Below are 22550 nucleotides of genomic sequence, written 5' to 3'. Positions count from 1 at the left end.
AGTTTCACCTCCCTCCGTGGGACGGCACAATTATTGAACCACCCTGCCTGTGAAACACCGGGATCATAGTTTATAGCTGGGCGGAGTTTCCAACTCGGCGAGACGGCCACGAGGCGAGTCTGCGTACATCGAGAGCTCCAGGCCATCGTGTCAGCCCCCTTTTGGATTGCTCCTTCTTAAATAAAAATATCGCGTGCACGCTGTCATATCCTGCGTTGTCGTGGCAACCTATCCAGGTTGATTCCTCCCACCACCTTCAGTGTTGTAGTCGAGTCCACCTGGTCTGATTCCAAATCTCAGTCTGAGTCCAAGCTGTCTGAGTCTAAGCAATTCCGAGTCCAAGTCCTGTTCTTTTTTTCTTGTGCTTTGGACCTGCCTATGGTTACTGAGGTCTCGGATGACAAATTTGGTGATGAGAAGCTCTGTTTCGATTTTCCAATCTTCAAACCGGAAGATGCACACTCGTGCCGGTAAAATTGTTCTGCTGTGTATTTCTTGGCACCCGGTGTGTACCCCGGTTTAGAATAGGAACACCGTATCCCTGCATGTCGTAAGAGGCGACTAAAAGGGTTGGCGTCAGGAAGGGCATCCGGCCATAAAAACATTGCCTCAAAAAGAGAACCATGACAATTACAACTACATATGGGCAAGGTAGAGCCCGAAGTACCCCTGGGGGACCCCACTCCCTGTCGTCAAAACTCAAGGTGGGGAACCCGATCGAAGCAAGGGTGGAAATCACTCCATTTATGACGACGAAATGTTCTGATGCCCGAGGTTTCTGAGGTTTGGGACATGGAATGTAGGGACAATGACAGGGAGATCAGGAGAAGTGGTGGAAGTATTGGTCAGAAGAAGAGTGGACATATGTTGTGTGCAGGAGACGAGATGGAAGGTAAGTGGTGTGACAATGGTGAAGGGTAGGCAGGGACAAAAATACAAGTTTGTGTGGCATGGGTGCCCAGAAGGTGTGAATGGTGTTGGTGTCCTGTTTTCTGAGGAGTTTGTAGACAGTGTGGTGAGTGTGACTAGAGTGAGTGATAGGTTGATGATGGTGAAAATGATGATTGGAAAGCTCTTGGTGAACGTCATCCCGGGATATGCTCCGCAGGCTGGTCGGAGCGATGAAGAGGACAAGTTCTGGTGTGCGATAGAGAAGCTGATGGAAAACGTGAAAGATAAGGAAGTTGTTGTGGTCGGAGGAGACCTTATTGGACATGTGGGAAGGAGTATGGACGGTTTTGAGGGAGTTCATGGGGGTTACAGATATGGTGTGAGAAATGGAGAAGGTGAAAGGATTTTGGAGTTTGCTGATGGAGCTGATTTGTTGATTTGTAATACTCAGTTCCAGAAAGAGGATAATAAGCTTGTTACATACACGTCAAGTGGCTCGACGACAACCGTTGACTACCTGATGGTGTGTAGGCGAGATAGGGGGCACCTCCGGGACACAAAGGTGATCCCGGAGGAGGAGGCTGTTTCACAGCACCACTTGGTTGTCTGCGACATAAGGGTGAAAGGTGTGAGGAGAGCTCGGCGGGTGAAGTACCAACTGAGAATGAAGGTGTGGAGGTTGAAACAGGTGACAGTGAGGGAAGCATTGAAAGAGAGGCTGAGTATGGTAGAGGATGATGTGGTTGAGCTTGAAAGTGGTTGGATGTCAATGAAAGATAGTCTGTTGGGAACTGTTGGTGAGGTATGTGGATGGACAAAAGGACCACTGAGGGACTCGGAAACATGGTGGTGGGATGATGAACTTGGAAAGAAGATTGATGAGAAGAGGAAGAAGTTCAAGGAGTGGCAGAAGGCGAAGGGTGTGGGGGCAGAAAAGGTAGAGCATGAAAGTTATAAGGCAGCCAAGAAGGCAGCAAAGAAAGAGATAGCAATGTCGCAGGAGGCATGAAGGAAAATGTTCGGAGAACGCTTGGATTTGGAAGAGGGTCAGAGAGCGGAATTCAGCATTGCAAAGCAGATAGCGAAAGAGAGGTGTGATGTGATGGGGGTGAGCTGCTTGAAGGATGAAGTGGGACAAATCTTTGTGGACCCAGATAGAATTAAAGGAAGATGGAAGAGATATATGGAAATACTGTTGAATGCAGAGAATGAATGCGATGGCAACATAGAGAGTAACCCAGTTTTAGGACCGGCAGAGAAGATAACCCGAGAAAGAAGTTGAGGAAGCGATAAAAGCAATGAAGAGAAGAAAAGCGGGAGGGCCGATGGGAATTGTGGGAGATATGTTGAAGGCAGCGGGAAATTGGGGCGTGAAGAGATTGACAGAGATCTGCAATCTGGTGGTGAAAGAAGGCCGCATTCCAGTGGATTGGGAACTGAGTACCCTCGTCCCTCCATTCAAGGGGAAAGGTGACCCTATGGACTATGGCTCGTATCGAGCGATAAAGTTATTGGAGCATGGAATGAAGGTATTGGAAAGGGTGTTGGAGAGGAGGATAAGGAAGAAAGTGAAGATTGACGAAATGCAGTTTGGATTTATGCCAGGAAGAGGCAAGACAGACGCGCTTTTTATTGTGAGGCAATTGCAGGAGAGGTACATGGAGAAGAGGAAGAAGTTGTTTCTTGGGTTTGTTGATCTGGAGAAAGCATTCGATCGGGTTCCACGTGAAGTAGTGACATGGGCATTGAGGAAGTTAGGAGTGGAGGAATGGTTGATCAGAGTAGTGATGGCAATGTACAAAAGAGCACGCACAGCTGTAAGGAGGAAGGACGGGAACAGTGGTGAGTTTGAGGTGAAGGTGGGAGTGCATCAGGGGTCGGTACCAAGTCCACTACTATTTGTAGCTGTGATGGAGGTGCTGGCTCGGAACGTAAAGGAGGGCTTACCGTGGGAGTTGTTGTATGCAGATGATCTGGTGTTTATTGCCGAAAGTATGGATGGACTGAAGGAGAAGATGAACAAGTGGAAGGAATGTATGGAGACAAAAAGTCTGAAGGTGAATATCGGAAAAACGAAGGTGATGGCAAGTGGTAAAGCATGTGGTGAGGTGGAAAGAACTGGGAAGTGGCCGTGTGCTGTGTGCAGGAAGGGTGTCGGAGTGAATTCCATTCAATGTACAATGTGCGCTGAGTGGGTTCATCAAAAATGTAGTTGTTTGAGAGGGTCATTAACCAGTGTGGCAGCTACATTCAAGTGTAAGGTGTGCACAGAGGGAGCTGCAGATGGAGGAAATGTTGAGTTGGATCTTGGAGACGGCGTGAAGCTAGAAGGTGTGAAAACATTTTGTTGCCTCGGAGACATGGTGAATGAGAAGGTGGATCAGACTCGGCAACGGTTGCTGGAGTGAGATGTGCATGGAAGAAGTTTTGGGAACTGAGTGGCGTGCTGACGAGGAGGGGAGTGTCGTTGAAGCTGAAGGGAAAGGTGTATGCTGCATGTGTGAGAAGTGTTATGATTTATGGGAGTGAGACATGGGTCGTGAACGTAGAGCAGGAACGAAGCCTGGAAAGGGTGGAAATGTGAATGGTTCGCTGGATGAGTGGAGTATCGTTGAGAGAGAGTAATACAAATGATGAATTGTGAAAGATGATGGGAATAGAGCCTGTGATGGATTCTGTGAAGAGAAACAGTTTGAGATGGTTTGGTCATGTGTTGATGAAGGATGAAAGTGACTGGTTGAAAAGAGTGATGGAAATGAATGTAGAAGGAAGAAGAGGACGGGGAAGACCGAGAAAGACTTGGTTAAAGATGGTCGAAGAAGAAATGCGGGCAAGGGGGTTAATAAGGGGAGATGCAGAAAATAGGGCAAAATGGAGAAGATTGTCATGGGGACCGCAAGGCGAACCCCCACTCTAGCAGGGAAAATGGCCTTAAAATGCATGTTGTTGTGTATTTCTTCGCACAAATGTCCCAGCTGAGGGATTTCATTTATTTTGCATCCTGCAAGTGCATCCTGCAAGTGCATGTGACCACTCGTTCTTCTCTGCAACATCACCTGCACTCCGTGGTGACATTAAAAATAGATTTTGATGCCAGGAAATTTCTGAAGCCGAAATGGGATGGTTCTTCTTTATCATCTGAAGAAAATTGAAAATTACTTGCAATAAAATGATCACCATTAAAATTCCTGTCTCATCGAAAGTTGAATAACTCGTTTTAGAAAATAAATATACATATTGAGATTGAAATGCAATTCTATTTACTTCAAAGGCCTCTAAAATTTACCTCAAATACCAAGAAGCACACTTGAGCCATTGAGTCTGGGTGCAGAACCTTGTACTTCACCGATAGCAGAGTAATGGATGAAAGAGGACGACGGTTGAAGGAATAATGAGCGAGAGAAGGGGGAAGAGGACACAGACGCTGAACAAGCCGAATAAGGATGGTTTTTAGCGAGGATGGGAATCGTTGTTGTTTCTTATACAGCCTGTGGCTGTTGGTTGCATCATCTTCCAGAAGTGAAGCTGTGCTGCTGATGCGGTGCCCCTGTTACCAGCAGGCCGGTACTCATTTCGCAACTACGGAAGGATAACAGGGTGAGTCAACCGTCCTGGTGGTATTTCAGGGGCATGATGTGCGCTCAATTTCAACACCAGGCTTCATGTGTTCCAATGATGGTGATTGATCATGTGTGAAAAGAACAACGAACTGCTGAGCGCAAGATGTAAAAGTAACAAAACAGGCACTCAAATTGTGTGGTGATGTGCCCACGATACGAACAAAAGTGGTCAACAACCGAAGAGAAAAAGAGTCGCTGGAAACCGGATCCTCTTGTCAGTTCTTTGCTTTTCACTTTCATTTGCTTTTGTTTAATTGATCATGAGACTCAAACACACTGAAAATCAAATGTTATCTGCCAACCGAATGTGAGTTGTGTGTTTGCCAAATGTCTTGTTGTCAGAATAATTATAATCAGCTCTTTGCCTGAACCTAAATCTGCTCGATACGAATTGTGATCCATACAAACACGACCCAGATAACTCCCCCCCCCCCCCTCCTCCACCTCCACCTGCTGTTCCCATTTGTATACTGGTCTCGACACTTCCTGCACTGACCTGTGCTTATTTAATCGATGTAGTTATGATTGGTGCAGTTCTGCCCAAATGTTTACAGACAAGATCATGAATGGTGATGGTGAAAGGAGGATGTTGAGGTGAAAAGAGGGTTTCTCATGCCATATTAACTTGTGCTCCACCATCTTGTTTCCTTTCAGTGAAGTTGATCGACATCCCAACGAAAGATCCATTCAATGAACGCATGGTCCTCGTTATGGAGTATGTAGAAGAAGGTGAGGATTTTGATGTCATTTTGCTGAAAATCCACTGTTTGTGTCTGTCAAGTCAAGTTTTACTTTGGCAGCTAAATGATTTAGTCATTAGAAAACATGAATTATGATGTTCTGATTGTTGGACCATCTCATTCAGTTCTGACAAATCTCAGTTTCACCGTCACTCCGGCACAATTGTCAAAAACAACCAACTGATCTATTTTCCTGGTCAGACACAGGAAGTGGTTCGGTTTCTTGACTTTATCGGCCTTACCATCAGCCATGATATGGATCACATATCAAAGCTGTCTTCCAAACTGAGCTGCGGTTTCCATCATTCCAAATAATTCCTTGAACTCACAGCCGACAAGGTGTCTGTGTTGGTCAATGGAGACGTCGTGAGAGCTTGTATTCCACAGGATCCAGTAAACCCGTTTGTGATTGTGCAACCTCTCATTTCGGGGAAGAGATGGCAGCATCACAAACTGATTTGGTTTCTGTTAAATAAGAAGCTCTCAACATTATTGTCATGTTATGTGATGAGGCTGAAACACATTGCCAGTTCCTCACGTGACAGACGGAGCGGCTCATCTCATTTATGCGGCCTGTCAAAAGATAGAGAGTCTTGGAAGATACTGATAAGTCTCCTGCTCCTTCACTACACAAGTTCCTCAGTAATCCCTTCCTGGTTAAACTCAAAGTGCACACTTTCCACACACACTTTATAGTTCCTCTTTTCTCCCATTTGTGTAACTGCCCTCTGGAAGCTGTTCAATCACATTCTCCCCTCCAAGACTTATTGCAGGTGGTGCACCAACATCTCATGTCACCCTCTATCCTTTCCTCAATATTTTGTCTTTGCCCATGAACCCTCTTATCATTCTATCCTTCACTTCCAGTGTCTTGTGCTAACCCCCTCCAACCCCTCCCCCACCCCCCCCCTCTCTCTCTCTCTCTCTCTCTCTCCCTCTCTCTCCCTCTCTCTCTCCCTCTCTCTCTCTCTCTCTCTCTCTCTCTCTCTACCTCTCTACCTCTCTACCTCTCTACCTCTCTACCTCTCTACCTCTCTACCTCTCTCTCGCTAGCTCTCTCTCTCTCTCTCTCTCTCTCTCTCTCTCTCTCTCTCTCTCTCTCTCTCTCTCTCTACCTCACCCACCCCTCTTCCTGTTCATTCATTCCCCTACTTGTATCCAGCTGTGGCCCTCCATCACCTTGCTCTTCAATGACCTTTGAGTTTGCAAGCAAATTTTTATCTTTATCATTTTGTGTTTATTTTATCAATGAAACATTCAAATCTTCAAAAACAAAAGAACTTTTCCTCTCCTCTTGTAAACTCAGAAATGCAAAATTCTTCACTCTGCAGACCTGGATAAAATCACAAACTGGTCAAACAAGTGGAACATGTCTTTCAATCCTGGCATATCTCACACTCTCACTTTCTCTCCAAAAATACCGCTACACAATCCTCCCATCTACTTGCTCAACAATCCTCTCAAATACGTTCTGTCACTCAAGCTTTTTTTTTTTCTTTTTTTTGGCAAAGTTTGAGTGTTTTCCCGTTCGTTTCTTTGTCAAATTTCCGCTGCATATTTTGTTGTGTATGTGTTATTGTGTGTTTCTATTTGGTTTTGGTTTTGTAGTTGTTGCAAATTTGTGTGTAATTAGTCGTTTCTTTGTCCGCGCCTCGTGCGGCCTGGTGTCTCATGCGGCCTCCTCGTCTCGACTTGTGCCCCGCCCCCTATATTCTCGTTTGTTCTTTCACCTCTGCTCCTGCTTTCTCAAATCCACGTTCTCACTTAGAGACTTTTCCCAGATTGTTTTCATGGTTTTGTTTAAATATTTATTTAAATATGTTTAAACCGCAACGGTGATCCCCCCCCCCCCCCCCCCGCCCCAGGATTTCCATGTTTTAAACGTTTCCCAGTGTCTACCCTGGATAAGAATAGGTATGCCGTATCCCTGCGTGTCGTAGGAGGCGACTAAGAGGGTTGGCATCAGGAAGGGCATCCGGCTATAAAAAACATTGCCTCAAAAAGAGAACCATGACAATTACAACTACATGTGGGCAGTGTACAGCCCAAAGTGGAGATCGGTTTCTGAGGTTTGGGACATGGAATGTAGGGACAATGACAGGGAGATCAGGAGAAGTGGTGGAAGTATTGGTCAGAAGAAGAGTGGACATATGTTGTGTGCAAGAGACGAGATGGAAGGGAAGTGGTGTGAGAATGGTGAAGGGTAGGCAGGGACAGAAATACAAGTTTGTGTGGCAAGGGTGCCTGGAGGGCGTGAATGGTGTTGGTGTCCTGTTTTCTGAGGAGTTTGTAGACAGTGGTGAGTGTGACTAGAGTGAGTGATAGGTTGATGATGGTGAAAATGATGATTGGAAAGCTCTTGGTGAACGTCATCTCGGGATATGCTCCGCAGGTTGGTCGGAGCGATGAAGAGAAGGATAAGTTCTGGTGTGCGATAGAGAAGCTGATGGAAAACGTGAAAGATGAGGAAGTTGTTGTGGTCGGAGGAGACCTAAATGGACATGTGGGAAGGAGTATGGATGGTTTTGACGGAGTTCATGGGGGTTACGGATATGGTGTGAGAAATGGAGAAGGTGAAAGGATTTTGGAGTTTGCTGATGGAGCTGATTTGTTGATTTGTAATACTCAGTTCCAGAAAGAGGATAATAAGCTTGTTACATCCACGTCAGGTGGGTCGACGACAACCGTTGACTACCTGATGGTGCGTAGGCGAGATAGGGGGCACCTCCGAGACACAAAGGTGATCCCGGGGGAGGAGGCTGTTTCACAGCACCACTTGGTTGTCTGCGACGTAAGGGTGAAAGGTGCGAGGAGAGCTCGGCGGGTGTAGTACCAACCGAGAATGAAGGTGTGGAGGTTGAAAGAGGGGACAGTAAGGGGGGCATTAAAAGAGAGGCTGAGTAGGGTCGAGGATGATGTGGTTGAGCTTTAAAGTGGTTGGATGGCAATGAAAGCTAGTCTGTTGGGAGCCGTTGGTGAGGTATGTGGATGGACAAAAGGACCACCGAGGCACTCGGAAACATGGTGGTGGGATGATGAAGTTGGAAAGAGGATTGACGAGAAGAGGAAGAAGTTCAAGGAGTGGCAGAAGGTGAAGGGTACGGGAGCAGAAACAGCAGAGCATGAAAGTTATAAGGCAGCCAGGAAGGCTGCAAAGAAAGAGGTAGCAAAGGCGCAGGAGGCATGTAGGAAAATGTTCGGAGAACGCTTGGATTCGGAAGAGGGTCAGAGAGCGGTATTTAGGATTGCAAAGCAGATAGCGAAAGAGAGGTGTGATGTGATGGGGGTGAGCTGCTTGAAGGATGAAGTGGGACAAATCGTTGACGACCCAGATGGAATTAAAGGAAGATGGAAAAGATATATGGAAATGCTGTTGAATACAGAGAATGAATGGGATGGCAACATAGAGAGTAACCCAGTTTTAGGACCGGCAGAGAAGATAACTGAGAAGGAAGTTGAGGAAGCGATAAAAGCAATGAGGGGTAGAAAAGCGCGAGGGCCAACGGGAGTTGTGGGAGATATGTTGAAGGCAGCAGGAAGTTGGGGTGTTAAGAGAATGACAGAGATCTGTAATCTGGTGGTGAAAGAAGGCCGCATTCCAGTGGATTGGGAACTGAGTACCCTCGTCCCTCTATACAAGGGGAAAGGTGACCCTCTGGAGTGTGGCTCGTACCGAGCGATAAAGTTATTGGAGCATGGAATGAAGGTATTGGAAAGGGTGTTGAAGAGGAGGATAAGGAAGAAAGTGAAGATCGACGAAATGCAGTTTGGATTTATGCCAGGAAGAGGAACGACAGACGCGCTTTTCATTGTGAGGCAGTTGCAGGAGAAGTACATGGAGAAGAGGAAGAAGTTGTTTCTTGGGTTTGTTGATCTGGCGAAAGCATTCGATCGGGTTCCACGCTAAGTATTGACATGGGCATTGAGGAAGTTAGGAGTGGAGGAATGGTTGATCAGAGTAGTGATGGCAATGTATAAAAGAGCGCGCACAGCTGTAAGGATGAAGGACGGGAACAGTGGTGAGTTTGAGGTGAAGGTGGGAGTGCATCAGGGGTCGGTACTAAGTCCACTACTATTTGTAGCTGTGATGGAGGTGCTGGCTCAGAACGTAAAGGAGGGTTTACCGTGGGAGTTGTTGTATGCAGATGATCTGGTGTTGATTGCGGAAAGTATGGATGGACTGAAGGAAAAGATGAACACGTGGAAGGAATGTCTGGAGACAAAAGGTCTGAAGGTGAATATCGGAAAGACGAAGGTGATGGCAAGTGGTAAAGCATGTGGTGAGGTGGAAAGAACTGGGAAGTGGCCCTGTGCTGTGTGTAGGAAGGGTGTCGGAGTGAACTCCATTCAGTGTACAATGTGCGCTGAGTGGGTTCATCAAAAATGTAGTGGTCTGAGAGGGTCATTAACCAGTGTGGCAGCTACATTCAAATGTAAGGTGTGCACAGAGGGAGCTGCAGATGGAGGAAATGTTGAGTTGGATCTTGGAGACGGTGTGAAGCTGGAAGGTGTGAAAACATTTTGTTACCTCGGAGACATGCTGAATGGAGAAGGTGGATCAGACTCGGCAACGGTTGCTCGAGTGAGATGTGCATGGAAGAAGTTTTAGGAATTGAGTGGCGTGCTGATGATGAGGGGAGTGTCGTTGAAGCTGAAGGGAAAGGTGTATGCTGCATGTGTGAGAAGTGTTATGATTTATGGGAGCGAGACATGGGTAATGAACGTAGAGCAGCAACGAAGGTTGGAAAGGGTGGAAATGCGAATGGTTCGACGGATGTGCGGAGTATCGTTGAGAGAGAGGAAGACAAATGATGAATTGCGAAAGATGATGGGAATAGAGCCTGTGATTGATGCTGTGAAGAGGAACAGGTTGAGATGGTTTGGTCATGTGTTGAGGAAGGATGAAAGTGACTGGTTGAGAAGAGTGATGGAAATGAATGTAGAAGGAAGTAGAAGACGGGGAAGACCGAGAAAGACTTGGCTAAAGATGGTGGAAGAAGAAATGCGGGCAAGGGGGTTAACAAGGAGAGATGCAGAAAATAGGGCAGAATGGAGAAGATTGTCATGGGGACCGCAAGGCCAACCCCCGCTCTAGCAGGGAAAATGGCCTTTTAAAATGCATGTTGTTTGTTGTACTCAAGCTTTTGGGTTTCACTATCTGCCAAGATCTTTTTTGGCAAAACCACATTTCCAAGCTGGTCTCTAAAGCCAGTCACCCACTGGGCATCCTCCGTCGTGAGAGGTCCTTTTTGGGCACCCCTGAGCTCCTCACCATGTACAAAGCTTTCATCCGCAGCTCAATCGAATACTGCTCTCCCCTCTGGCCTGTGCTCCTGCCTCACACCTATATCGGCTTCACGCTGTTGAATCCAAATGTTTCAGAATCATCGGTATCTCCAGTGATGAAGCTGATTCTGAGGGCCTATCACTCGCTCACCGCAGGCAGGTTGGTGGGCTTTCTGTCTTCTGTCAACTCCTCTCCGGCCTTGCTCACCCAGCTCTGTCTGTGCTCTGTCCCCCAAATATTCCTGTAGGAGGCACAAGATCTGCCAGCAACCCTCTTCTGGTGAAATGACCAAAATCAAGACTCTCTGCTCACCTTCACTCTTTCATTCCTCTTTTCTCTCACCTCTGGAATAATCTCCCACACTCAATTCAATCCCACTTATACCTCCAGGTCTTCAAAACAGGTGTTCACCACCATCTCTAATCTTACCCCATCCAAAACCTTGATCTTTTCTACCCCCAATAAAACACTCCAAATCTGACTCTTTGACTCTCTAACATATTTCCTGTAATTCCTAGTCGTGTTCATTTGCGTTATACACGATACCCTCACCCCTCTCCCCCCCCCCCCCCCCCCCATGACTCCCTCCTCCCCTAGTCCTCTCCCTTCCACAGATCTGCCGGCATCCCTGTTCTCTGCTGTTTTTGCGCTTGTGTGCTTCCCTCTCCCCCTCTTGTCTCCCGCTCCCTTCATTGTATGTTTTATGTGTCTGTGCATGTTTTCATGTTTAATGTGTTTGCTCTACACGAGCCTCGATTCTGTACACACACTTTTTTTTATCTCATTGTCTTGCCCTTGTATGTTTCTGTCTGCTGTGTGCAGGTTCACTCGCTTCCCAAGTTCATTTTCTGAGGACATGTACAGAAGGAACGTTGTGGTTTCCCATGAAACAGGTGAGCAGAAGCTGGTTACCATTTGGAGCAGAGGTTGGAGCAGAAGTTGGTAAAATACCCATTCCATTCCTCATTTCACCCTCATTGGGATGTTTATGTCGTGGTTTGAAATATGACAGAAATAATTGAACTCAAAATTGTAAAATCTGAACAACCACAATCTGTATCCATGCTTGAATATTTCATCTCTTCCTTCCTCTAGATGGCTGATGCTTTTGAGTACTTGCACGCCCAGAACATTGTGCACAGGGATATAAAGGTAACCAACTGCACCAGTGCAGACCGTGATACGTTCTGCCTGACACTGCAATGAAAACCATTTTTGGTGCAGCAAAGGAAGGAATGGGAGTGGGAAGTGGAGGGGGCAGGAAAGAACAAAATTCATATTGTTGGGTGAAACCTTCAATGGAGGGAAAGCGGGTGGGATCTGTCACATATGGACCCTTTTTGTGTTCATTATATAATGATTTGAACTTCAAATATAAATAGAAAGTAAGAAATCAAAATTATGTACCCATTTCAGCTCGGTTGTGGTCTGTGAAAAAGACAGCCACCCACTGTTGGAATTTGTGTTTAATTTTGATATCTATTCACGGTGGTCTAAGAATCCACTTACACACACTATGTTGTGGTCTCTTGTCCATAAATGCTGTTCTAGCTGAACCTTCTCCACCCTATTCAGATTATTACCTCATAAGAGGTCTAACACTCTGCTTCTCATGGGATTATCGACAAACTGGACCAGACTGCATCAGCCCACGGGTCCTAAAATTCTGCTCTGCCGCTCTATCTCACCCTCTCTCTGTTCTTTTCACCCTCTCTTTTGCTCAAGGTCATCTGCCAGCTTCTTGGAAATCAGCAAACATTAACGCTTTACACAAAAAGGTGCAAACACAGATCCTTGCAACTACAGAACAATCAGCCTGCTCCCAATTATCACCAAAGTCATGGAATCCATCATTGCTTCGGATATCAAATCCTTCCTCTTCTCCAATGGCTTGATCTCTGATCATCAATTTAGATTCAGACCAGGTCATTCTACTCTGGACATTTTGCTTCTGCTGTCTCAACAATGGATGGAGGTCCTCAATGCCAAACAGGAAATCAGAGCTGTCTCCCTTGACATATCACGTGCCTTCGATACGGTCTGGCACCCAACTCTGCTCACCAAACTCTCCTCCTATGTCATCCATGGAAATCTCCACTCATGGCTTGCGGACTTCCTCTTTGGTCGTAGGTAACGTGTGGCCCTGAAAGGATTTCTCTCATCTCCCCTTCCTGTTCTGGCTGGAGTTCCCCAAGGTAGTGTTCTGGGCCCTGTGCTGTTTCTGGTCTTCATGAATGATCTCTCCGACTCTCTGAAAAATCCTCTCTGTCTCTTTGCTGATGACTCAACCATCTGCCGCTTCATTCCTCATCCATCACATCGGCAGTCTGCAGCCTCCTCACTCTCTGCAGACCTGGACAAAATCACCGACTGGTCAAACAAGTGGAACATATCTTTCAATCCTGACAAATCTCACACTCTTACTATGTCTCTCCGAAAAGATCGACTGGAAAAACCTCCCATCTACTTTCTCAACAATCCTCTCCAAGAAGTTCTGTCACTCAAGCTTTTGGGTCTCACTGTCTGCCATGACCTTTCTCGGGAAAATTACATTTCCAAGCTGGCCTCCAAAGCCAGTCGCCGACTTCACCACATACAAGGCTTTCATCCGCAGCTCAATGGAATACTGTTCCCCTCTCTGGGCTCCTGCCTCACACCTTGCTCGGTTTCATGCTGTTGAAACCAAAGCTTTCAGAATCAATGGAATCTCCTGCGATGAAGCTAACTCCAAGGGCCTTTCACTCACTCACCGCAGGCAGGTTGGTGGTCTTTGTCTTCTACCGACTCCTCTCCGGCCTTGCTCCCCCAGCTCTCTCTGTGCTCTGTCCCCCTAATATTCCTACAGGTCGCACAAGATCTGCCATCAAACCTCTAATGGTTAAACTGCCAAAATCTGGGCTCTCTGCTCACCTTCACTCTTTCATTCCCCTTTTCTCCCGCCTCTGGAACAAACTCCCCCACTCCCTTCAATCCCATTCCTCCCTTCAGGTCTTTAAAACAGCTGTTCACCACCATCTCTTATCTTCCCCCATCCAAAACCTTGATCTTTTCTACCCCCGCTAATTAACCCCAGATACACTTTTTTTAAATTCCAAATTCTTTCCTGGAAGTCCTTGCAGTGTTCATATGTCTTCTACCTCTCCCACCTTCCCTCAAGCCCGCTCCCTCCCACATTTCTCTCGACGTCCCTGCTCTCAAATGTTGTGTTTGTGTCCTTCCCCCTCTCTCCCCATCTTGTCTACCGCTCCCCTTATTTTGTGTTTTATGGGTTGGTTTGACTTTTTGTGTGATTAATGTTCGCTCTTTCACGAGCCTCGATCTTGTATACAAAAACAAACAAACAAACAAAAACAAACTCCATTAAAAAGCAATCATCGACCTGATCATGAAATTCCCCCTCTGCCCTTTCCCTGTTTCTGAACCCAGTCTGTCCCTGTCAAATTAATATCACCCACAATCAGCACTCTTCCCTCACCACAATACTGTTATGAATTTTGTTGTCGGCATATATAGATTTCGGTAGATCTGCATAGGTATCATGCTTCGTCTGTCATGCTGGAGAATCTCGATGTAATTTCTGTGTTTAGGCGGTTTGTCGGATTAAGTGTGTACCTGTGATCATACGAGGATGATCCAGTGATAGGTAGAATAAGGACTAAGCTAATTCCCCTGTGTGTCAGACCTGGTGATCATCGCTGTGTCCCTTATGGCAATGCACTCTTAGACATTAGATAGCCCCATTAGTGCGCACATTAATTAATTCCCCGCCGCCATAAGGACTGACCGGAAAGACAAGCAGGAAGTGGTCGCGTACCACGGCGCAATGGCAGGCAGACATCGTGCAAGGCAGTCAATAGCCACACTCAGAAGGACTCTTGATTGACAGGAGGGGGAGGGGCGAACGACACCAAGAGCACCGATTGGAGAGAAAAGAAGGACTTGTGATTGGCCACTGACCAATGGCATGGGAGCAGGTTGCCAAGCGCTCAGCCAATGTGAGGCGACCACCTCGATCGGAAGCTTCGAGAAGAGAGCTGACGTCAGAGACGATCGGTTAAAAACAACTGGGAAGCTGACATTTTTCTCTCTCTTGTTCTGGGTGTGAAAGCAAGTGGTCAGAGATCAACATTTGAGCTCTTCCCCTGGCCCTTTTGCTCTGGACTGTCCGATTGAGCTCTTCCCTTTCTCCTTCTCGTGTTGGCTGTCTTCCTGTTGGACCTCCCTTCTGCCCTTGCTTTTCGTTCCCGTTTTGGAATTTCGCTTCGAAAGACGTTGGAGTGCCGACGTTTCTCTTCCCCTGCGTTCACATGCGAACGGCGAGCGTACGAGCTGCAGCAGCCGGGAGACCATTGCACGCTTGCTCACTTGGCGTTAGAGGCCTGGTGAACCAGGGGTGGGGGGAGGGGGTGGAACACCAGCAGATGGGACCGAGCGTTTTGCGCTGACCAGAGCCGCGTCGGACGGAGCCTGATCGACCGACGCTGCAGACAGATAAGACGCACCACAGAACACAACATGACGATTCTTTTATTTGAATATTCCTTCATCCGTATATTTGAAGTGAGGTGTGAGGACGTCCCGATTTAGAACATTTATCTTTCGTTGCGTTTCATTGTTCTCGGTTCCGTTTGATAAATATTTCCCTTTGTACCATAAATTCCGTGTTCGTTCATGAGTTAATTTCCACAGGGAGAAGACTTGGGACCATGAAGGTAAGCGGCATAATCCTCCAATGCCCTTCTCGTTTATGATCCGCCATCAATTGGGAAACACTTCGTTAAGCTTGATTATCCATCTGTGGCATACCCTCGGTGTTAACTGAGCGAGCCACATGGCAATACATTTTGAATTCTTCATGAACCTTTCAATATTACTCTTCCGTCACACCAGGAGCCTGATTATACATGACTAACAACTCTACCATCCCTAATCTCGATCCACACAGAACACTCTTCATTAATTCCCTGCTTCAGTTTGCCCTTTTCTCTTGATGTAATATTGTTCCTTACCGAGATTGCGAAACTTCTTCTGAGTTTCTCTTTCCTTTCACACCTCCACATCTTGTGTCCTTTGATTCCTGTCATTCAGCTCAACAAAGTCTCACTTCCTGTGACTTTGTACTCCTCATTTGTATATCGTTTGTAAACCTCACTTTCTAGACTCGCTTCATCCGCCTCCATATTATGCAAACTCGTGACTGAAATTGATAGATGTTTTTTTTAAACTTTTCTCTTTCTGGAAAAATTTTTCCTGCCTTCCCTTCACATTCAGATTTACATCTTTCCTTCAATATAATTTATCACCAAAGGTTAAATGTTTTTTTAACATATTGATTTCTGTTTATTCTCCAGCTACAAAACGTGCTTTATAGCTCTCAGTGGCATGTCAAGGTCATTGACTTCGACACGGCCACACCTTTCATACATGGTAAAAAATTGTACGAATTCTGTGGCACACCTGGCTATATGGCACCAGAGATCACAGAGCATGGCTACGAAGGTCCCCCAGTCGATGTGTGGGCACTTGGCATCCTGTTCACCAACCTATTTGATGGACTTCAATTTGATGGACATAATATTATTGAAGTGAGTATTGTTACCTCCACCACCAAAGGTGGATGGAGGTTATGTTTTCACCGCTGTCTATCTGTCTGTTTGTTTGTTTGTGAACAAAAAATCTCAAAAAGTTGTGGACGGATTCGGACGAAATTTGGCAGAGATGTTGACTTTGTGACAAGGACGAAATGATGAGATTTTGGTGAAGGTCCAGATTCGGATCCGGCAAGTATAATTTTTTCAGCGATTCTTCACCATTGGGAGATATTTGATTTGATTGATTTGATTGATTTGATTTGATTTGATTGATTGATTTGATTTGATTTGATTTGACCAAAAACTATATGCAGCAGAATATCTCAAAAAAGTTGTGGACGGATTCGGACGAAATTTGGCAGAGATGTTGACTTTGTGACAAGGACGAAATGATGAGATTTTGGTGAAGGTCCAGATTCGGATCCGGCAAGTATAATTTTTTCAGCGATTCTTCACCATTGGGAGATATTTGATTTGATTGATTTGATTGATTTGATTTGATTTGATTGATTGATTTGATTTGATTTGATTTGACCAAAAACTATATGCAGCAGAATATCTCAAAAAAGTTTTTGACGGATGATTTTGATTAAATGTGATTCTGTATTGTGATTTTCTGGTCTAATCTGGGATACAAAACGTTTGTATCCCACATTGTATCCCAGATGTATCCCAGATGTATCCCAGAGAAAAAAAAAAAAAACACATTTCCTTCTCTGTTCTCATTCGTTTATTCATTCTTATTCGTTCGTTCGTTCTTCGACCACGTGTTTCTCCCCCATTTCCCCAGATTGTTTTCACTCATCAACCTTCAATGTTTACACTTTCCCCTCAAGTTATGTATTCCGTCATATTTTATAACACCTTTTTCTTCTTCTTCTTTAAAAGGCTGCTTTCGACTTGCTCACCAAATCAATTCATCCCAAAAAAAATATCCATCTCCTATAGTGCCTTTTTTCTACATTCCCTAAACTCTCCTGCACTCCATCTTCCATCCAGCGTCCTTAAACGTATTTTTAACTCGAAGGTCACAAGAAACTCATTTTGCAATAAATGTTCGTTTCCCATAAATCGTACACTTTCAAAAATCCAATCTCACCCCTCCCCTCCAAATCTTCCCCATAACTCCTCCCCTCCAAATCTTCCCCATCACCCCTCCCCTCCAAATCTTCCCCATCACCCATCCCTTTCAAATCTCCCCCCTTGCCCCCTCCCTCCTAAACTACCCCCTCACCCCTCCCCACCAAGGCGCCCCCTCGCCCCTCCCCTCCTAGACTCCTGCCTCACCCCTCCCCTCCAAATCTCCCCCATATCCCATCCCTTTCAAATCCCTCCCCTTGTCCCTTCCCTCCCAAACTCCCCCCTCACCCCTCCCCTTCAAATCTCCCCACCCTCATTGCTTCTCAATTTCCCCCCTCTCACTCCCCCTCTTCAAAGCATCCTCCCCGCTTCTTCCCCTTTCAAACTCTCACCTCCATCTCCCCCAACCTTCTGCCTCGCTCTTCCCCCTCCTCAAATAACACCTCATTGTGGCTCACCCAATCACCATCAAACCTTTTGTCCGCCCCATCCTTCCCTTTCTCCGAGCTATTCTGAAATCTCTGACACACCTTCAACAGCTCTCCCTACCTCTTCCACCTCTTCCACATCTTACCCTACCCCTCCTCCCCCCTGTTCTGTATCTGATGCTCCCCCTTCCTCTTCATTAACGGTATGGACCTCAAACATCCGGGGCCTTCGTTCAAACTTAACTGATCTCTCCATACAGGTTGCTTCTGTCAAACCAGACGTGATCTGCTTAACAGAAACTTTCCTCCTTTATGATGTCTCTGATTCCATAGTATCTCTCCCGGGCTACTCCCTCCTCCGGTATGATAGACCTGAGCCTCGTCCTGGAGGCGGGGTTGCTATCTTTATCAAAAACTCTCTTCCTCACTCGCCCTGCACTGCACTCTCTCCACCTCACCCCCAGGAATACCTCTGGCTACGGCTTCCCCTTCGCTCCCACCTCTTGTTCATATGTGTGTTGTACCGTCCACCAAACAGTGATGACTCCATCTACATCTCGCTGTCTGATGATATGGACCAACTTCTATCTACTCATCCCAACTCTCTCTTCCTCATATGTGGTGATTTCAACTGTCATCATGCCAGTTGGCTGGGTGTGGGTACCTCTCTCACCAGCCATGGCTCCTCAGCAAAGGACTTCTGCGACTCACTGGGACTGACACAATCTGTCAATTTCCCGACCCGGATCTCAGTCAACGGAACATCTTCTCTTCTGGACTTGGTTATGACTAACTTCCCTGAAAATGTCTGCTGCTCTTCTTCTGCTCCGATCGGATCATCTGATCATGTCCTTGTTAAAGTGGACATCTCTCTGACCATCCTCAGGGAGCCTGCTCAGCGTCGACGAGTCTGGCATTTCACTCAGGCCAACTGGCACGGTCTTCAAGCAGCCATCAATCATCTGGACTGGTCTCCCATCTCTACCACCTCTGACATCAACTCATCCTGGGAATTCTTCCAAAGTAAATTGCTCTCTCTCATGCACAGATTTGTCCCATCTCGTCTTCAGTTGTCATACCCTTCCTCCCGTCCATGGTACACGGAATCTTGTGGTGAGGCTGTTGCCCAGAAACAACTTGCCTTCGTCTCCTGGAAAGCAAATCCAACGGAAGGAAATCTCATTTCCTTTCACAAAGCCCGAAACAAGTGTGTGTCCACCCTCAGGAGAGCCAGGAAACAATATCTCTCCGTTCTCAAGACCGAACTCTCTTATCTGTCTCCCTCTTCCAAATCCTGGTGGCGTCTGGTCAAATCCGTTTCTGGTGTTTGTTCCCCCTCCATCCCCTCCCTTACCTCAAACGGCTACACAGCTGACTCCGCACGTGAAAAAGCTGAATGCCTCAACTCTGTGTTTGCCTCTAAATCTTGTGTCCCAAACCCATCCCTCTCTGTACCCACCATACCCAGTCGTACCCTGCTGCTCCTGGACTCCGTGTCCTTTCCTCCTGACAAGGTGGAAAAGTTTCTGTCAACCCTCGACTCTGATTCTGCAACTGGACCCGACGGCATCAGCCCACGGGTCCTAAAATCCTGCTCTGCTGCTCTATCTCACCCTCTCTCTGTTCTCTTCACCCTCTCTTTTGCTCAAGGTCAACTGCCATCTGCTTGGAAATCAGCCAACATCACCGCTTTGCACAAAAAAGGTGCAAAAACAGATCCTAGCAACTACAGACCAATCAGCCTTCTCCCAATTATCAGCAAAGTCATGGAATCCATCATTGCTTCTGATATGAAATCTTTCCTCTTCTCCAATGGCTTGATCTCTGATCATCAATTTGGTTTCAGACCAGGTCATTCTACTCTGGACATGCTGCTTCTGCTGTCTCAACAATGGATGGAGGTCCTCAATGCCAAACAGGAAATTAGAGCTGTCTCCCTCGACATATCACGTGCCTTCGACACGGTCTGGCACCCCGCTCTGCTCACCAAACTCTCCTCCTTTGGTATCCATGGAAATCTCCACGCATGGCTGGCGGACTTCCTCTCTAGTCGTCGTCAACGTGTGGCCCTGAATGGGTTTCTCTCATCTCCTCTTCCTGTTCAGGCTGGAGTTCCCCAAGGCAGTGTTCTGGGCCCCGTGCTTTTTCTGGTCTTCATCAATGATCTCTCTGACTCTCTCGAAAATCCTCTCTATCTCTTTGCTGATGACTCCACTCTCTGCCGCTCCATTCCTCTTCCCTCAGATCGGCAGTCTGCTGCCTCCTCACTCTCTGAAGACCTGGACAAAATCACAGACTGGTCAAACAAGTGGAACATGTCTTTCAATCCTGACAAATCTCACACTCTTACTATGTCTCTCCGAAAAGATCGACTGGACAACCCTCCCATCTACTTTCTCAACAATCCTCTCCAAGAAGTTCTGTCGCTCAAGATTTTGGGTCTCACTATCTGCCATGATCTTTCTTGGGAAAACCACATTTCCAAGCTGGCCTCCAAAGCCAGTCGCCGACTGGGCATCCTCCGTCGTGCGAAGTCCTTCCTCGGCACACCTGAGCTCCTCACCACATACAAGGCTTTCATCCGCAGCTCAATGGAATACTGTTCTCCCCTATGGGCTGGTGCTCCTGCCTCACACCTAGCTCGGCTTCACGCTGTTGAAACCAAAGCTTTCAGAATTATTGGAATCTCCCGCGATGAAGCTATCTCTGAGGGCCTTTCACTCACTCACCGCAGGCAGGTAGGTGGTCTTTCTGTCTTCTACCGACTCCTCTCCGGCCTTGCACCCCCAGCTCTCTCTGTGCTCTGTCCCCCAAATATTCCTACAGGTCGCACAAGATCTGCCAGCAACCCTCTGATGGTTAAACTGCCGAAATCTCGGCTCTCCGCTCACCTTCACTCTTTCATTCCTCTTTTCTCCCGCCTCTGGAACAAACTCCCTCACTCCCTTCAATCCCACTCCTCCCTCCAGGTCTTTAAAACAGCTGTTCACCACCATCTCTTATCTTCCCCCATCCAAAACCTTGATCTTTTCTACCCCCGCTAATTCACCCCAGATCCACCTTGTTTGAAATTCCAACTTCTTTCCTGGAAGTCCTGGCAGTGTCCATATGTTTTATACCTCTCCCACTGCCCCCTTCCCACGCCCCCCCCCCCAAAGCCCTCACCCTCTCTCAGATCTCTCGATGTCTCCATGTCTCTCGGTCCCTGCTCTCAAATGTTGTGTTTGTGTCCTTCCCCCTCTCTCCCCATCTTGTCTACTGCTCCCTATGTTATGTTTTATGTGTCGGTTTGTCTTTCTGTGTGATTAATGTTCGCTCTTTCACGAGCCTCGATCTTGTATACAAAAAAAAAAAAAAAACGTAAACTGTTCACCTGGCGGTGGTATGCTCTCTACTGAGTGCCATTCTAGTTTATATTGGTGTTATGATTATGAATGTGGTGTGAAAGGAAATGCTGATGCTGAGAGTGTGTTGCGCGAAGGGAGTCTTGAGTATTTCACACACAGTGTCTTGACAAGGTATTGTCGTGTCGACCCTGTCGTGACCACCTCAGGGTGACAGATGGCCAAAAACAAGTTTCACACTCTGAGGCGTGGACTCCAATTTCTGGCGGAATTGTCTTTGGCACTCGTCGGAAAGCCTTGAGGTCTTATCTGATCGGAAACACACGTGGTTATCCGATTCCACAGACACAGAGAATAAAATGTGCAAAGAAATTTATTTACATTAATAATGAACAAAGGAAAACATGAGGTAACTCATAAAACTAAACGAGATGTCTCCACACTCTGATGCACACGACGAACAATGGGGAATAAAAAAGTAAAGAAAATACATGTTTTATTGTCGGCCGAACTCAGCTCTATGTCCAAACGATGGTGTCGAATTCCAATCGGGGTTCACAGCGACCCAAAGCCATGCACAGGGAGGTACCCAAGATGGCGCGTATCACCTCAGCCCTTTTTCTCCTTCCTCAGCCGTTCCAAGCTCCAGCTGTTTTGAAACCAGCGTCTCAGCACACGACGTATCAAACGCAAACGTTTTCGACCCACAAATCACTCCAACCACGAGCGAAAGCGACCTCCGTGGCCCATTCAGCAGGAGAGAAGCAAGAATGCGACCGCTCACTGCCCAGCACCGCGAAGACGACAAGATGGCCAGTCTCTCTTTCAAGGTTTGTTGCGCGTCTCCCTGACATCACCCTCTGCCAGACGCATGCCCCGTCGCAAAGCTTGGGGCATGGCCTCTGGTATGTTTAGGGTCATTGTCAAGTTGCAAGGTCCACCTTCGGTTGAGCTTCAACTTTCCGACAGATGGACTCACATTATCCTCAAGCACCCTCTGGTACAATGAAGAATTAATAGTGGATTCTATGTTGGTAAGCTGCCCAGGCCCTGATGCAGCAAAGCTGCCCCTAACCATAATATTTCCACCACCATGCTTTCCAGTTGGTATTAGGTTCTTGTGGTCAAATGCTGTCTTTGGTTTTTGCCAAACATGTCTTCTGGTACTGTGGCCAAATAGCTCTGCCTTTGACTCATTTGTCCAGAGCACATTGTTCCAGAAGTGCTGGTCTTTGCCTCGGTGTTCATTGGCAAACTTTGGTCTTGCCCTGATGTTCTTTCTGGACAGCAAAGGTTTCCTCCTGGGACACCTCCAATGCAGATCAAATTTGTGCAGCCTCTTTCTAATGGTAGACTCGTGCACTTTGACATCAACAGTGGCAAGAGCTACCTTTAGGTCCCGTGATGACATTCTGGGGTTCTTCGAGACTTCTTTCAGCATCTTGCGGTCTGCTCTCGGGCTGAACTTGCTCGAGCGGCCTGGCCTGAACAAGTTGGTATTTGTTTGGAATCTTCTCCACTTGTAGATGATCTTCTGGACAGTCGAATGATTGATTTCAAATTTTTTGT

At 46.8% G+C, this 22550-nt stretch overlaps 1 protein-coding gene across 1 annotated transcript in view; it reads left to right on the top strand.

Annotated features, from left to right (window-relative positions):
• Nucleotides 1–22550, top strand: part of LOC144892386 (putative serine/threonine-protein kinase MARK-C) — a 55311-nt gene that overhangs the window by 1328 nt on the left and 31433 nt on the right. Inside the window, exons 4-7 of the mRNA XM_078778798.1 lie at nucleotides 5166–5240; nucleotides 11361–11431; nucleotides 11634–11690; nucleotides 15890–16123. Coding sequence (XP_078634924.1) covers nucleotides 5166–5240; nucleotides 11361–11431; nucleotides 11634–11690; nucleotides 15890–16123 — 437 coding nt within the window. The remainder of the gene's footprint in view (nucleotides 1–5165; nucleotides 5241–11360; nucleotides 11432–11633; nucleotides 11691–15889; nucleotides 16124–22550) is intronic.

This window comes from Myxine glutinosa, chromosome 5 (assembly GCF_964187855.1).
Source record: "Myxine glutinosa chromosome 5, kmMyxGlut1.1, whole genome shotgun sequence".
Classification (NCBI taxonomy): domain Eukaryota; kingdom Metazoa; phylum Chordata; class Myxini; order Myxiniformes; family Myxinidae; genus Myxine; species Myxine glutinosa.
This window is presented reverse-complemented; position numbering and strand designations above follow the sequence as displayed.